Source organism: Hippoglossus stenolepis, chromosome 16 (assembly GCF_022539355.2).
Source record: "Hippoglossus stenolepis isolate QCI-W04-F060 chromosome 16, HSTE1.2, whole genome shotgun sequence".
Classification (NCBI taxonomy): Eukaryota; Metazoa; Chordata; class Actinopteri; order Pleuronectiformes; family Pleuronectidae; genus Hippoglossus; species Hippoglossus stenolepis.
In genome coordinates, this window is record NC_061498.1 from 10168625 (window position 1) to 10186529 (window position 17905).

At 44.3% G+C, this 17905-nt stretch overlaps 1 protein-coding gene across 11 annotated transcripts in view; it reads right to left on the minus strand.

The window, feature by feature from the left end:
- Positions 1–1711: 1711 nt before the first annotated feature.
- LOC118123000 (BAH and coiled-coil domain-containing protein 1) overlaps positions 1712–17905 on the minus strand; it is a 69376-nt gene continuing 53182 nt past the window's right edge. For 7 of the 11 annotated variants that reach the window (XM_047343739.1, XM_035180021.2, XM_035180024.2 and 4 more), the window contains 15 exons: positions 17771–17884; positions 14832–14946; positions 14282–14516; positions 13980–14165; positions 11854–12027; positions 11444–11727; positions 9902–10028; positions 9687–9801; positions 8848–8923; positions 6673–6781; positions 6448–6564; positions 6181–6342; positions 4464–5713; positions 4062–4298; positions 1712–3923 (listed from right to left, as the gene is read on the minus strand). In XM_047343739.1, coding sequence (XP_047199695.1) covers positions 3714–3923; positions 4062–4298; positions 4464–5713; positions 6181–6342; positions 6448–6564; positions 6673–6781; positions 8848–8923; positions 9687–9801; positions 9902–10028; positions 11444–11727; positions 11854–12027; positions 13980–14165; positions 14282–14516; positions 14832–14946; positions 17771–17884 — 3511 coding nt within the window. In that variant the 3' untranslated portion in view covers positions 1712–3713. The remainder of the gene's footprint in view (positions 3924–4061; positions 4299–4463; positions 5714–6180; positions 6343–6447; positions 6565–6672; positions 6782–8847; positions 8924–9686; positions 9802–9901; positions 10029–11443; positions 11728–11853; positions 12028–13979; positions 14166–14281; positions 14517–14831; positions 14947–17770; positions 17885–17905) is intronic. The other 4 variants (XM_047343736.1, XM_047343738.1, XM_035180022.2 and 1 more) reach the window with 2 other exon arrangements.

Sequence of the window (17905 nt, forward strand, 5' to 3'; positions counted from 1 at the left end):
GAGATTGGCTTTGTCCAGGCAGATGAGCATGTATGCAAATGGAACGATTCAGAAGAAGCTTATGGATAATGTAGTGGGATAGATGAATATACCTGCTGCTCCAGATAATGAATGGAGGGGGGGGGAGGGGGGTACACATTCTGCTCATATTTTTTCACTACTAAAAATTCATTGTTCTCCACTATATTCAGTCAAAATTAGTCTGCAAGATTATTTAGTGTGATGCAGCATGCTTTGTGTTCCACTAGAGAGCGCCCTACTTTACATATACTCTCCATTCAAGAGATATGATATGTATACCTCTCCCTTTATTTTGATGAGAGACAAGAATCTAATTTGAATAAAATTGTACTCTTTTGTTGTGATATTTGATCATTAGATCCTTTATAAAAAATCTTGATCCTAAATTAATTATTATGTCCTTTGAGTTACACCACGAATACAGAAATTGCACTTTTCTAAATCACGGACAAATCCCCACACTGAACACTGACACAGTTGTTCAAGGGCTTGGGAGAAAATGTAGTTTTACTCAGCTTCTGGCTCCACCTCATGAGTTCCTACCACCCCAACAAAGAACCAATTCATTTTAAAAGAAAAATGGGCAAATGTATCATGAATCATGAAAATTTACATTTCTCTCTGAATCAGTCAACATCATATTTTCAGAGCTTGGCAGTTAAACCCGGCAGGCTTTATTTGATGCTGTGACAGATCCGGCTCTATTTGCTAAAGAACTCAAAGCTCACATAAACTTAGTTCAGCCAGAGACACTCACATCAGAAGATTTATCGCAACAAATAAAAGAATTTGGCAGAAAAAGGACTCGTGCTTATTGAATTTTGCTTAAATAAATCCAAGTAGCCTCAAAAATTCAGAGGGGAGCATGCTAAAGCTCCCAAAGGGGTATAAATAACAGAGCCCCCCCCCCCAACACCCCACACTCACACACACACAAACACATATAAATGAGATATGTGATATACATAATGCACAGCGAGGCAAGTGCTGCTATCGTCACGTCGAGTAATTAGAAACTGGAACAGGTGCAGGCTGGGGGAGGGTTACGGGGGAAAAGGTGTGAGCTGGATATGTAGACGCCTTTTTGACTTGTTGACTCGACTGATGATTGTTTCAGTCAAAGGATCAGCTGACGACATGCACACCTCGGTGTGAGCTAGTTGCTCCATATATGTTCATGTTCATAAACTTTCACAACTCCGGTTTTTCTACTTCCTTTTAAAATGCACTGAAACCCACCTTATTCATTTTCAGGAGTAAAGTGCTCATGCTCGTCACGAACTGAAGACATTTGTCTCTTTTGTGTCCACTTGTCCCATTTGGAGGACAAAATTCAATTTATCATGTTCATTTATATTCAGCTATTCCACTCTGAGGTGGTCTCTCTGTAATATCTCACCCTGTTTGTTTCTGTCACTTACAGTGAGGAGTGGCTTTCTAATGTCAACGCAACCACGTTCATATCACACACACATTCACACACATTGGTGAAGGTAGGACATTTTTTACTGCTTTGAAGATTTTGTTATTTTTGTTTTTATGTGGAGCAAAATTGTGCAAACTGATAAAAATCAAGTTTTTAAAATAGGTGAAAAATGCTGAGTGTAACATATATGTGTTGGTGGGAAATGGCAGATGGAGTCAGATGAAGGGGACACAGCCAAAAATAATGGAATTAAATCACAGAGGATTGTGGATGAGAAGAATCCAGTGTTGCTTTATTTCTTTTCACTACATGGCCTCTACAAGACCAGTTTTATTTAAGAAATGCAAATGCGACATCACACCAATAAAAACAATGTCACATTCTCATAAAGCGCTCTTGGCATGAACAAACAGCAAAAATGACAATAAATAAAACGTTGGCCAACAAAAAACAAACAAACTTTGTGAACAAAGAATACTTAAGATTGCATAAACAAAACAAATAAAGAAACAACAGACAAAATGTACTTGGCACAAATTAAATAAACTTAAGGAATTTTTTCAGATTGAGTGAACCTACTCTGTGTCCATTGCTTTGTGAATCTGATTGTCCTTCACAGTTAGCATTTGAGTATGTGCGTGTACTGTACAAAATAGACAAAGATGGCTGATGAAACTAAAATATACTAATTCCAACATTGTTGTCAGCACTCAACATCTTACTTTGTCAGTACCTTGACCTTCATAGTCACACTCCCAGGCGGCCTTTAGCTGCAATGTTTTGTACTAAACAAAACTGCAGGTACATGTGCAAGAAACCATTGTCACAATGCAAAGCCAATATATATGCAAGTATATGCAAGTATTCTAAGTTACCAGTGATTTCTGATTTGAGTTCAGTACAGGTGCTTGACATATGTTAAATTTAAATAAAGAAAATAAAGGTATTAAAGACACTTTGGTATTTTGTAAGTAATAATGGGCTGAACCAATGCATCCATGAGAGCAATGCAAATGATTTAACACATTTTCATTTAAAGACCCAGTCTTGTTCTAAATTGATTTGAGTGGACATTATTATAGTGATGCCAGGACACTCATCACACACAGATATTGTGTCATAAGGGTTCACACATATCATTACTCTTAAACCATTTTTGACCCGTGATTGCAGTCCATTGGGATCTGCCTCGTGACGATGACCAACTGAGAGGTACATAAATAATTTTTCTCTTGTTTTTTTCTCTCATTTGTTTTTTTTTAATAGGATAACAAAAATGCAAAGTTACAGAACACGTATACCAAAAAGCCACTTGACCTATTTTAAAACAGGATGACCCCTCTCTCTCAGAAAGTGTGTCTCGTCCTGTTGTAGACTAACTCCTTCTGTCTTTGTCTGTGCTCTGTCTGTCTCTGTCTCAGCAGGGCATATGCAGTGCAACACTAACATCTCCAATCTTGACTTCCCAAAGCAAAGGAAAAACAAGGTAATGTATTTCACACCCATATAAAAATAAATCAATCGCAAACATGGAAAGATACATCTCATATATATACAATAAACTCCTATATAAAATAGCTTTTATGTACATATAGACAACAGACAACAATACAATAACTGAACTGTACAATGTACACCTGAACAGTTAAGACAGGCGAGAGGTACTGAAGTGTATGGCTTGATTGGGAAAATTTTCAAAAATATTTACAGACATCAACTTTACATCCTTTACATGTTTTCAACTTCCCTGGAATGAAGAGGTCTGGGGAGAGCCCCGTGCCTCACTTTCGTTTCCATTCCCTCAGGTAAGGCTACCTTTAAAGAATTGGTCCGCTGAGACTCTTCAGCCTCGTGGTATTTTGCACAGTCCATTGCGATCTCAGCTCTCCTTTGGTGACATATGATAGGAGCTGGAAGCATAAGTCCTAAAACCAGTTATGAAGCTGTCAATCACATGGGATCTATTAAAAAGAGATTAGTTCGACGATTGAAACGCCACTTATTGAATTTTGCGATGCCCAGGAAGACCCAGACTTTTCTACTATTCCTCTTGAAAGGATCAACCAGTTATGGACATCCCCTTCACTTCTAACAAAGATAGATGCCAATAGACTCCAGTGTGTAACCTCAGACAGCCATGCATTGGTGTTGACATTTAGTCCATGGGACATCGAGGCATACCCAGGGAACAATTTTGCGTCTTCCAGTGCTGAACTGTCATATCGGTAAAGTCAGAGGAGTCCTTCAGTAGTGTCCTCATGGAGGCTCAACACAGGATGGAAACCCCTTCAGCAGTGACCAACTGACCAGCCGTGGGGTCATACGTCCCAGCCAGGTAGTAGAGGTCTGGGGAGGTACTGTTCGGCTTCTGAATGCGAGTCAGACATTCATACTCCTCCCTGCTCACCACCTGGCACTTATGTGAGATTGTCTGGACGTCGTTCTCATCCTCATGACATGACTGGTACAGGGCGTGCTGGGTTATGAAAAGACAAGTTTAGTTTCAACATTATGACCAACAAAGAAAGAAAGTAATTTGAAAAGTCCCATTCCATTAGCTACAAATACCACGGTAATAACATCTATAAATGTATAAACCTCCATGATGACTTACTTTGCCATCTCGATGCCTTTTGCCTAGCTTTGTCTCTTCCGGGTGGTAGAACCATTTGACTTTCACCACCATACTGGAGGTCCAGGATTCCCAGAAGTTCTCAATTCGCCCAATGTATGGGAGATTAGGGCGTCCAGCTGAGAGGAACACGGCACAGTCTCCCACCTTCACTGTGTCTCTGCCTCGTACAATGGCCTTATAGAAAAGTTTCCTGGCCTTGCCCTTAAGACCTCGCCTCTGTGGAAAATCAGACACTTTAGCCGATGTTTGATAATGACAATTTATCATTATTATTGATATTTCTTCACTTCTAATACATTAACGGAAATGTTATTTTCAAAGCAAAGAAGGACAAATCTTTGCTACATTGGTATGCAGTAGAACCAAGGATATGCTATTCACCTGTGTAGGGTTTCCTGACCATTTCCACATTTGTCGGCCTGCTAGGAATGCAGACATTTTGGGCCTAGGAATAAATGAGTTGTCATCAGGATGCATCCGAGGTTTCTTCATGAACTCCTTAGGTTTAGGGTTGGAGCTGTTGCATTCTTTCCTCTTCAAAGACTTGCTGTTGGACATCTGGTCTGTCGTGCCACCTTTGGTATTGGAAACAGCAACAGCTTTGGCCACAAAGGATTGCTGATGTGACCTTGAAGACGTAGTGGGTTCAGACGGTTGCAGGAGCCGCCGGTGGGAAGACAGACAACTCTGCAGCATTAGAGTAGAACTTTCCTCATCCTCTGAGCTGTAGGATGAATCATTGTCTGAGGAACAGAGGCTGGAACTGGAGAGAGAGCCTGAAGAGGAGGAGCTAGAAGAACCAGAAGAGGAGGAGGAGACAGAGAGACGAGAGAGGAAACGGCCAGGTGTCCTTAATCCTCCTGAGGCTGCAGCCAGTGCAGCCCTCCTCCTCCTCTCCTCCTCTTCTTCTTCTTCATCATCATCATCCAGATCAGAGTAGGAACTGTGACAGTCTCGGTGGGAGCTGAAACCCAAATCGCCATAGTCCCCTAGACGCAGAGAAGGGGAGGGCTTTCTTTGGTGTGTGGTTCCTTTCAGGAGAAGTTCGACCCTGGAGGCACCACCCTTTTTGTTGTCTTTAACCAGAAGGACTGGATGCGAGTAGGCCTCTGTCGTGGGCATACTACTCACACTGGAAGTTCCACCTCGCAATAGTAGAGCCTTGCCGTTCTTTGTCTTGGGGGAGGTCACTCCTTCATGATCTAATTTGACAAGGAACTCTTGTCCAGACTTCCTACCCCTTGGCGACTCATCTTGTCTGCGCTTGTGGCCATACAGTCCACTTCTGGGGCCCAGAGATAAATCTGGACCTTGCCCTGAAGACTGAGTACAGAAGGAGGAGTAGCCATTTGCAATACTGCTAAATGAGTCCACCTCAAAGGAGCTGCTGCTAAAAAGGCCCTTGGATGGGATGGAAGCCAGTGGTTGGGTTTGAGGCAAGGTAAACCGGTCATCCTCCTTCCCTCTCAAGACCTTCCTGGGTGCCCCATTGAGTTGAAAGAGATTGTCGGACGTCCTCTTTCTGGTGTTGGCTAATAAGGGCCAGCCCAGGAAAGGTGAAGGATTTTTATTGGCACTCTCAGCTTGTTGCTGCTGTTGCTTTTGTTTTTTCCCAGAACCCTTTGGTCTCCCTTAAATGAAGAAAACATAATATGTTTTAGCCGAACAGTCCAATACACTGTCCCCACAATATGTCCTACTGCTTCTTTATTATAGATATATATAGTTCATGTTGACACTGTGACAGCGATATATTGGCTTTACTCTTTTCACGCCATCCCAATTTATGTGCATGATAAAGACACAAGATTATAAATACTTCTTAATATCATGAATATGTCCAAAGAAACAACTAAAATGACAAATAAGCTACTTGGAATTAACACCTGTCTGAGTGTGAATAAGCACAACCATTCAAAAACTAAGAAAATACAGCATCTTTCTACAAGCCCATGTTTTTAAAAGATAAAACATAAGATTAAATAGAATATTAAAGAAGTAATATTTCCATATGATGTGCAGCTATAAAACATTTGTTAAAATGTATCACTCAATGTAATTTGAATTTTATAATAAAATAATTGGTGCTCATTCTTACCTGGTCTTCTTTTGTGAACATTTAGTGTTTGACTACTTGTTAGAGTATTGATAGTGTTGAATCTGTCAGAGTGTCTGTCACTGATGGGGGCCTGCTCCAGACTGGAGCACCTCTTGGTTGTTGTCCCGCTGGGTACCAGCAGGGCAGGAGATGACTCCCCACCTAGAGGAGAAGGGGGTAGAATATTATTAGCACTTAGTTACAGGTGGACAATACATTGCAACATAAAAGGACAAGTTCCCAGACACAAAGAGAGGAAACACCCACAGTGAATCTGGTATCCTGGAGGCAGGAGGCGGATGTTTGGGAGGGAAATCTTCCCTCGGTCTCCATCATCAAACTCTACCATCACCCCTCCTTGTTTCCCCTCATCAGATGAACCAACTGTAAGGAACAAATTTGCACTTTATCATGTGTAGGAAACAATGGTATGTATATGCAGTAAAATATTAAGTTGAAGAAAAACAGAGATGGAAAAATCTGATGTCTCACCTCTGCGGACATTGCCAGGATATAAGCAGCGTGAGCGTTCACTCCAGTAAGCACACACCCTGGTTCCCTCGCTGAGCAGAGCATCCGACTCTGGACGTATATCCAGGACCTGAAAGCCAGACCAAAACATGATTAAGATTCATTACATGCTGACACACACACACACACACACACACACACACACACACACACACACACACACACACACACACACACACACACACACACACACACTGTGAGAGCAATGGAGCATTGTGCATGGGCAGCCACTGTGCCACGTTTCCAAGCGGCACTTATCTCATGCCAATGTGCCAGTCAGGGCTGAAAAGAACGGAAGCCATGATGCAGTAAATCCTGACTTGCTGAGTAATACTAAAGAGGGCCTGAATAGAGGGCTTGTGATTGCAGGTTGCCAGATCTTCCCTCCAACAATGCAGGCAGCCCCAGCATCCGCCACTCAGTGGGGGCTCTTTCAGGTTGCTTTCATTTACTGTTGCCATGGCAAGGGACCCTTTGACTGATGAGGTGTGGATGTGGCGGTAGAGGGTGGGAGGGACACATGGGCTTGGAAAAAGGGAGTTCAGTGAAAATAGGGGTATTGGTGTCATATAAATGGCTTTTGAGCTAATTTAAAGACAAGAAGTATGGCATAATTAGAGCCAGCTGCTATCGGATGAGTGTTTAGATAAGACTAGAATTGCTTGAATGGTGTAGAACTTCCAGGAGAGAAAGTGAGATAATATGAGCAAGTGTACATCGATGGAAATAGACGTAGATAAGCGTTCAAATAGTAAAAGGACTCAAGGCTAGAATTTGTGAAGGGGAGTATCTTTAATTGCAGGACAACACTAACCTGATGAATATTGATCTTGGGGACAGTTAAATGTTATGATAAGTCTTAGCCGATAGAGAGATTAAAACAATAATAAGATATTGGACTTCTTTTATGATTTTGTTTGAAAGATCAAAATAAAAGTAATAGGAATTGTATCTGAATCTAATGCGCCAGGGACAAAGTATTTATCTAAAAAATATTGCCATTTAAATTTGCGTACATTATGTCCTGAGTATTTCATTCTGCTTTAATTAAAAAAACGTTATGGGTATGGCTATTAAGTGCTCAGGACTTCCAGTGAAAATGTATGCTAGTTATAACCCTTCAAAAATTAGCAAGTGGCTCAGGTCAATACATGCTGCACTTAACCATAATAACAGACAATTCAGCTGGTTCTAAAATACAGGTATGTGTACAGTTGCAGAAATTACTATTCATGTGATCACAAGACACTGTTATCTTGCTCTCATTTGTAAGTCCAGTCATGCCAGTTAAACTCTGCTCTACTCTTCCAGGGTCCTCATGTCCGGACAATGCATCGTGAGCAAACACAACGAGACACTTCCATAGTTAGACAAGATGTGGGTAATGACGGCTCTGTGTTCGGAGACCATAGTCCACAGAGACTCAGTCAAAAAAACTGCTGCAGTAAACATGAACTCTCCTTTCCGGATGCAAAGCACACCAGGAAGTGCAGGTTAATTCAATGTGAATGAATACCAGCCAAGAATGTGCTGTGGTTTCTACGATGTATAATTATGTCTCATTATATGGATGACTGTAATTGTATCTTAATAAGAAACTGAAAGGGGATTACAAATACAAATGATCTCATCCAAAGGAAAAAACGTGCTATGGCGCACAAAAAGGAGTGCATCGTTGTTGTTATATATATATATATATATATATATATACATATTTGTGTGTGTGTGTATGATCGGAGCCTTTAAATGATTTTTTTTTCAGCCTTTAAATGACTCTGTTACTTTGGCCAGTAGGGATGTAAAGTTCACACCATCTCCCATTGAAACTCCAAAACCTGAATGAATCCAGGTGTTTGTGGGATTATTCCACCCAAAGACATTTACAGACACTCACACACATAAACTTAAAGAGATTTGGATGGCCTCAGTGATCCTGAGAGAGAGTCAAAGGAAGTTGAGAGAGAGAAAGCAAAGGAAATGACAGAGCCGCAGAAAGGCTGGAAGGAAACGGAGGAATGCAAAAAGGGGTGAGAAGGATGCTCAAGAGAAATAGAAGTGTTGAGCGACCGAGAAGACCAAACAAGCGTTAGCTTTCTCTGTAACAAAGAGTGTTTTAGTGCAGCGGGGTGAACTCACAGCTTCCTGTAGCAGTTGCTCCAGCGAATAGATTCTTGGGCGGTTTCCTCTTTCACCATCGATAACAATGCTGAAGCTAAAGAAAAAGCACAGATAAGAAAATAAGAGATGAGGTTATTTCCAGATGCTTGTTTTATATTTGCCTGATCCCATGTCATAGGTTACTCCCACTCTGCTTTTGTTAGAGCATCCCTTCGCTGATTGAGCCAGAGGAGGTGTATTGATAACCAGAGCTACGTATGAGACAATGTGGGGTTTGTTATGTAAGGAAGACAGAGGCTAAAAATGTGGATAATATAGAAAACTTCTAGTCCTCTCATTTCTTGATTGTAACGACTAATAAATCTAGTTTGCATGAGTTCTTATGATTTGTTGAAGTCTAGATGGATGTATTTGCATTAGTTGGTTCACGTCATTGTAGCAGAAGAACACTGACAAAGGTACAAACTTTTCACTGTAATTTGAAAGAGGGAAGTAATCTAGAGCTGCTTTCAGAGGTGAACTGAAGTCTGGACATTTTCCTGAAATTATCCGGGGCGGCAGAATGTGAGAACCCAAATGAGCACTTCCTAGAACTTTTCCTGCCAGTCTCCTGGTAAAATGTCCAGAAACTGTCAGCATGAGCCAATGTGAGAATAGAGAGGACATTTTTTGTGAAAGCATCTGACCCACACAATCTCCTGCTGCATTACTCATACGTGAAAAGTCTGGAAAATGTCCTGATCCAATTTTCCGGACACAAGTTCATGTCTGAAAACAGCTATAATCTTAAATAACGTTTTAATTATCTACATGAACATGTGAAAACCATCTAGTTAAACCATTGCTAATGTGCATACATGTCTGGGAGCTCCAGAGAGTGGATCCTGGCAGCGTAGAGAAGCTCATCCTCCTTGGAGATCAGCACCTTCAGTCCATCGGTTAAGAGCTCTTTGGTCAGGACACAGTTAGGAACTGCATGAAGAAAAGCAAACATCTCGATTAATATTTCAAAATCACCGACATTATCTGCTGCTGGGAACACTATTGCAAGAAATGCAGTGTATTGTCTTACATTCAGGGCTTTTGTTGAATGAACAGCTGCGGTCTTCCTCCTCTTCTGAGAAGCTGCTGCCATCCATCTGAAAGCCCTCATCTGCCGCAAAGCTCTCCAGAAGCCGACTCACCGCTCGTCCCTTTGGCTGCAGAATGGAACAGACGGAACGGACAGAAGAAGAGATGGATGTGCGGATGGATAAAAAAAAAAAAAAAAAAAGTTAAGATAGAAAGTGTGATGAAAGATAGAAGAAACTGTTTAGCGTGCAACTCAAAGTAGCAACTATCCACAGGGGACTTCGCAGCGCCTGTATCATGTCCTATCTGTAGCCATTTTAATCCAAAATGTTTTTCACTCTGTCACAGTAGAAGGTGTGAGACCCCCACTCCCACCTCTTTCCCACAGCTCCTCTCCCAGCCTCTCCTCCCATAGGTTGGGCTGTGTGCAATGTGCAAATCACTATTAATAGTTCTACAGTCAAATTCGTCAGGGTGACGGAGAGCTATCGCCAGATTTGTTCAAAGAATGTATGACAGGTCACATTTTCATACGTTTGGATTCAGTTTGGCAGTTTCTATGTGCCTGGTTCCTAAGTGAAGGCAGAACCAAACACAGCCCACAGCCATGAATGTCCATAACTGACAGAAAGCATTGAGTTGCTGATGAGGCCATTGGTCAGTTACAGGCGGCCAAGTGTTGGGAGTTTCCCCATTGGCTGTTGCTATTGAAACTGAATAGCACACACAGTTTCTATTACGTTATCAGGGGGCATTAACTTTGCCAACTTGGCGAATTTGTGGCTGATTTACCAGCTTTTCACACCCCCTTAGTAACTTTTTGTCAGAAAAGCACCCCAGAGACAAGCTAATGACTTCCTGGACGAATGTCAGCTACTTTCCGTAGAAGACAGTCGCCAGTATTACCCCGTAAACGAGAAGCTCGCTCCTCTCTCCATCTACTATTCCGTTGCAGAGGAGTTGAGAAGCAGTTTGCTAACCAGGTAGAGGCTGTGCAATGTGTGAGACAAAAGCTAGTTTCTCAAATGCAACCCCTCTCAAATGCAACCCCGGACTTTTCTAGGTATTACATGTAGGAGCTGTTTGTGTGAACGCAAATGACTAAATCAGGTGAACGAGACTTTCAAACAGATTTCACTTTGCCCGCGCCCCGAGTACAACGTCTATGTAATGTGAATTCTTACTGATGAATGGCTGTATTCACACCTCGGCTGAGACGAGCAGACAACGAGTATGTATCCTGTATGTGCGAACACATCTCACATGGACCGTCTCTGGTTCTGTGCTGCATTTTTGAAAGGGCAACTATGCCGCAATGTCCACATGGGATTTTCCAGACATTGTACAGTTCAGATAAAATAGAGCATGGGCAACGCATACCCTGAGTGTGTGCTGTATATAAACCCATCAGGAAATGCTAATTTATAAATAATCCTGTAATGGCATTTCATAATGACATCATCATCAAAACGTATGCATCGTACATTTATTCAGCTGCTCTCATTCTGTATATCAAAATGTCTATCAAATGTTTTTTGCTAACCTTATTGATGGCCCCTCTCAAGATGGTGCTCTTGCGAGTCGCCCTCTTTAGCCTCTCACTGGTGGTCGGGAAGGTGGCCAGTCCCATGCTCCTCCTGTAGCGTTTGCCTCTGGTCCCCAGGCCGCCCCACCGAGGCTCCTTAGACCGAGATCCACTCGGCCTTCTGACGCCTTCAAGCCGGTGATCTTCACGGCGGCTTTTGACTGCAGGGGCCAGGCCCATCCTACAGGGGGGCTTCTCCCTTACTTTGACCACTCCCTCCGCTCCAGACAGACACTGGGAGGCTGTGCAGTTCAATTAGAGAAACAGACTCAGACCAAGCCAGGAGGAGAAACACAAAACAGATGCTCCCCATGAATGTGAGGGGCAGTTTTGTTGACTCATAAATCAGTTTCAAAGTACGGCCTTACCATAAAGCTCCTGTCTCTGCTTTTTGTTCCTGGCTTTCTGATTGGCCTCCAGCTTTACAATGGACGAGGGACTCGGGCCTGTCATGGAGGAGCTAGAAGTGACGTCTCTGGGGGGATGGGCTCTGTAGTCTTGACCTTCATCAGTATCATAACTGCCTTCCTCTTCGTCATCATCTAATGGAGACAGAAAACAATACAGCACAGAGATGCTACTATTAGGTGGGTTTTTTATGAACCCACTTGGCTTATCAGATCCAGCTCTTGAAGTCATTACCCACCAGTGAAGTTCTTTAACTTCCTCTCCATCATTCCACAGGCACTTCATTAGCATATAAGTAAATAGTTTAACTGTTCATTGAAATGATCTATGAAGTGCTTTGCCTCCGTGGTATTTCCTGGTGTGAACCCACATGCTATAGTGTGCTGGGGAGTGTAGGAGCGAGCGAGTGAGTGTGTGTGCATGTGTGCGTGTGTGTGTGGGTGGGTGTGGGTGTGTGGGTGTGTGTGTGTCACTGCACTTTCTCAAGCAGCTCTTTGGCGCAGTCAGCTAGTCTCCAGGGCTGTCAGAGCCTCTCACAGGCAAGTGTCCACAGCTGTGGCTGCACATCTAACCCAGATCAGCCAACGAGGCCGTTCGCTGAGGTGTCAAATGTCCATGCACACCCGTCTCTGTTACAAGACATTCATCAACACCTTTTCACTCACCTCTCATTGCTTTTAAAGGTGATTTACAAATTAACAATAGCATGCTGGACATAGAGTGGCATTGCAGGACACCTGATTCAATGTGTCAGCGATACTCTGGTTAATTACATAAGTGCTGTAGCTTTATTTTCTAACTTGAGACAAGTTGTATGTGCTTCAGGCTCTGTGATCATCACCCAGGCCAAGGAGGTTTGGTTTGTCTGTTGGTTGATTTGTACGTTTGTCTATACGCAAGATTAAAGGTTCAGTGTGTAAGATTTAGGTGATAGGGATCTACTGGCAGAAATTTAAATTAATACAAAAATTAATCCTTGTGATGTTTTCATGTGTGTAATTATCTATATTGAACAACAATTTGTTCAATATAGATTTAAATACTTTAAATTTAGATCGGGAGCAGGTCCTGTCTACAGAGGCCACCATGGACCTTTTGAGTTTTATGACAACTGAAGGCTTCCACAGGTTCTCTTTCAGCTTTGGAAGGGTGAGGTGAGGGGTATTCAGCGGCAACATGCAACTTCACCACTAGATGTCACTAAATTCTACACACTGAACCTTTAAACAGAAACAACTGAACAGATTAACATTACATTGAATGGAAGTATAGGCTGTTTTCCCAGGGAATAATTTATGGATCCTACTGAAAAAAAAATCTGGCATATTTAGGGGACTGATATCTATGAGTGTGTGAAATTTGGTGCATTAAGGGGAGTGTTGGGCCTTGGAGGAGGTATGAGCTCTACTGAGTGCCAACCTTCATAGGTGGCTTTTCAGTCATTCATGCAACACTTTCATAGAATAGAGAATAGGAAGTCCCCAGTTGACCTGATTCATCGGTCTATTGATGCTTTCAGACATGCACTGAACTCTGCAGTTCCTCCATATTTTGTGTGAACGCAAATGTTCAAGTATGAGCCTTTGCAGTTTTCTGCAGACTTTCTCTGCCTGGCCCCCTAGTTAATAGTCCATATAAATTCAGGAGACTTTGATGTGAGAACACAGCAGGGGATCCCCCACTGAATTCACTGCGAGCAAGTGGGGGGGTTGATGACGTTCTAACACGCAACAGATGCAAAAAGGAAAAGAACCCAAAAAAGCAAACAAATATCTCTCTGTGAGGACACGAGCGAAGATGTCAAGAGAGTTTGTGGTGATCAGAGCTGACGATGGTGTCGGGGTGCTGAAAACATGATCACGTGATCTCCACAGAGGAATTAATGGCTGCTTAAGTAGTAGTAAAGGAGAGAAGCCAGAAATCTACAATAATACAGAAAACATTAATACTGCATACAGTAGGGGTCAAGGCCAAAAAACATGCCCAGGTCTTTGTTGCTTTGAGGACGTTGTGTACCACTGAGCGATGGGTGGCCAGTTTCATTACCTGTCACTGTACACGCAAGTCTCTGTATTCACTGCCTCACCTTGATCAGAGGAGTCACTCTCTGCAGGGGAGCTCTCTCCCTCTGCCATGGGGTCCTGTCTCTGGCCACGGACAATCCTCGATCTGGAGGAGGAGGAACCCTGTGTAAGGGTGGTCGATCCCTTTTTACGTCCATGTCGCACCTGCCCAGTCCAGCTCTCCTGGGGGCTGCTGTCCACACTGGCTGCTGAGAAAGTTTGCGAAAACAAATCACAGTTCAAATGTGAGTTAAGGAATATTGGTGGGACATTAAGAATTCAATAACTGAACAAAGCAGCGTGGGCGCACAATCTCTATTTCTACCTGTGTCACTTTGTCCCCCTGACTCTCGCCGGGATTCCACCTTGCTTGTACCCTGGCTTCTGTGTCCGTGCTTGGGGTTAGAGTTGCAGGGCGAAACCTCCTTGTCCCTGGAGCCAGTCCCTGAGAGGTTCTTTTTACCCTGGGCTCTCTGTTTGAGCTGAGCCACATCACTGGCCAGCTTGGAGCTGAGCACGCTGTGAAGACTGCTTTTTCTGCAGCCCTGCGCTTTTATCTGCTGCAACAGAGAGAGAGATGAGAGAGCCAGAGACGGCCTGTTACTCTCCCGGTCACAGCAGCTGCAAAAGCATCAGGACGTCAGAGGGAGAGGACTCTCATTTGCTCCCACACAGAAAAGGAAAAAGGAACAGCAGAAGCCTCAATGAAATAGAGATATTAATATGGAGAGCAGAGGATTTGACTCCTGGGGGTAGCACCTAATTAGAAATCGTGTGCAACAAAAGAGTATATCAAACACAAAGAAACAAAGACTGCCTTCTTTCATTTCAGGTTGCACAGAGGACGAGAGGGAGGAGGACAAGGGGACTCTAACCTGTGAGCTGCTAAGTCGCTCAAAGCCTCGACTGGACAGCCTCTTCTTCCTTCTCTGGCTGTCTCCGCCCGCTCCAAGGTCCTCAGGCGACAGCGCAAGCCCCGCCCCCATGGACCTTCCAGTCAAAACAAGGGAGATGCATTCATTAGAGAAAAATGGTGGTGGTTTGAAAGAAAAAAGAGGGGGTAGAACATCACAGGGGAAAACAGAGTTGAGTCACCTCTCTGTGGGATCTGATAACTCTCCTTTCTCTGTCTGATGAACAGAATGACAAAAAGGGGGAAACAAAGGAGAGCCCAGTGTCTGAGCCACACACTTGAAAAATTGGGATCTAACAAGGACCCTGGGATTGTTTGAGGGCAGTGTGGCATAATGAGCCTTAACGCCACATCTAGGGAGTGTCCTTGCGGCCTGTGAAGCGCCGCATAGCTTTGAAAGATACACTGAACGGTTGGAGGGCATAGCATTTGTTTGCAGCTCCATTGTTCTCAGCGAAAAATTCGTGGCTCTCCAGTTGCATTTTCACATCACTGTGGCACACTCTTTCCCCTACGCTGAGCAGCATCACAGGCCAGCCACTCCAAATACCCCTTGAATTTCCCCCTGGAAGCGTGCCCACAGACCACACCGACATGAGCCTGGCCATGCTCAAACAAAAGATTAACTTCCCCTCTCCTGGTGAGCGCGCAGCCTCCGTATTTTTACAGAGTAAGCAGTGTTTTAAATGTGACAAAGATAAATAAAGTATATCCAGAAATTTCATGTTGCGTCTTTGTTTGCATATATTTCTGTGACTGCACATTGAGGAGGGATCAAATATGTGCATGCTTCCCTGTCGCATTCAGCGCAGAAACACAACCCGTTGGCCTTGATCGTGTGTGAATCTGATAATCGGAGAGAGTGTGTGTGTGTGTGTGTGTGTGTGTGTGTGTGTGTGTGTGTGTGTGTGTGTGTGTGTGTGTGTCAGTGCACGTCTGTAACAGAACGTGAGGAGAATGAAGGTGATTGTCTGGGAGTCGGACTGTCTGCCCATTGACTGACAGGAGAGCGACACAGGCGGCAGTGGAGTGTGAGTTGTCCCTGTGAGGCAGATCCCGCCACGGCTTGCCTCGCGCTGCTGACAAACACAATGTGACAGAGTCCCACCCCACTGTGGGGGGTTGGTGGGGCTGAGCGTACAGTGACTAATTAAACAGAATTGATTAGCAGGGTTTGCTGGCAAGCAGAAGTTCTCTGCAGCCCCCCCACCCCTCCCCAATCAAAGTAGCACCACAAAGGACCCAAGTGCTCTACCCATAGGCATAACAGAGGCACGCGCGAAAAACAAACAATGCCGGGATAAATGCTCATAAGCACACAGCTGCATCCATACCAAATTGTACAGATGCATAGAATGCACAGGCAGGGAGGCACGAATACATCGCTGGCTCCAACACTGCCACACGCACTCCCTGTGGTTCCAGCTAAATAAGCGAAAGAAAGAGATTGGCCGGGCTCTTACCCACTGACCCACTGCCCTCCATCATAGCACCCAAGCATCAGCGTCTTGTAGTGGCATGAGTGGCAGGTGCAGTACACGTTTTTACATAACCCTGCCATGTAAAGCAACATGGGGCTAATCAGTCCCCAGTCTGCTTGCCTGTTCCTTGCTCAGAAGTGTCATGTCATTCTCTGCAGCGTCACACACACACGCATCCGCAGACACTAAGGGGAGAACAGCCTGGATCCCTTGAAAAGTAAAGTGCCTGAGCTGTGGCTCAATTTTTAACACAATAGAGAGTCACACTGCAGTTTACTGTACAACACCCCACCACCACCGCGTGGGCCCCTCCACCGCACTCCGCTGCAGGGCCCTGGCCCGTTACCCTTTCGTTTGAGTGTCATTGTCACCCAGCATCAGCGTCCCCACTCCGATCAGTGCTGGCCTGGCAAGGGGGCAGGGGTGCACGGGCGGAAGGAGAGTGGAGGTGACATTGCAGAGGGGCAGCTGGGAACACTATGGACCGTTGCCCAGAAACCACAGTGAGAAGCGGAGAGAGGGAGGAGAAGATGGAGGGAGCGAGAATGCTGCGAGGTGACATTTAGTGCTCTAAGCCGTTCCAAACCCTGACGACAAGGCTAATTGAAGCCTGACAGCAAACCTTTATCCCCGAGGCCTGTTTGGTTTATCAGTTGCCGTGCCACACACAAACAGGGCTGATACCCCTGTTTTGACTAAAGCTGACACTTGAACTTTTAAAAATGTCACCAGCATATTTTGAAATAAAGCAGGGTTCTTGTTTCTTGCATATCCCTCAATCTTCTTTTTTATATGTCCCCTATTCTTCTTCTCCTGTTCTTCTCACCGTGTTCCACTAACTGCTTTATTTTGTTTTTTTTCTTTCACACACACATGATGTATGAAAGCTCGAAATGTCAGCTCGAGTGCCTGGACTGTCGGATTGTCACATTATCCTTTGGACTCCGGGTGACCCCGTGGGGCCGTAATGGCAGTGGTGTGTCACATTCCTGCTGCTGGGACAGATTACAGGAGAATTCACAGTACTCTAATTACATCCTCTGCCTGTCATCTCCCTCCAGCCAGCCAGCCACCCCTCCCACCTTCGAACACTGCCCAGCTAAGCTCGACATGCACCGAAGTAAGGCCACTGTGGTTTACAGTTTGCCGTGTTGAAACCTAATCAGAGTCATGGGTATGTATCGTTTACATATCACACATACACCAAATATTCTTGACTCCCACACACACGCAACTGACAGCAACCATGCACCAATAAACATCAGCGTTGAATTAATCAGAAGTGGACTTCCTTAAGTGGTTCAGCTGTATTCTCCTATTTCCTGTTTATGCCAGTGAGAGGCCGTCCCTGTATGCCAGTGGCACAGAGGGGCTTATCAGGTAGCATCCAGCCAGCAGAGATGGGCCGACCGACACTCACTTGACTTTTCTTTGGCCCTCCGATGAGGACACTGGACCTGAGGTGAGGGTGGGTTTCCGCTTCCTCGGCCGCCCCGGTCCTCGTCGTGCTGGGCTGCGAGGGGTTTCCTCCTTCCTGCTTGCACATGCAAAGATG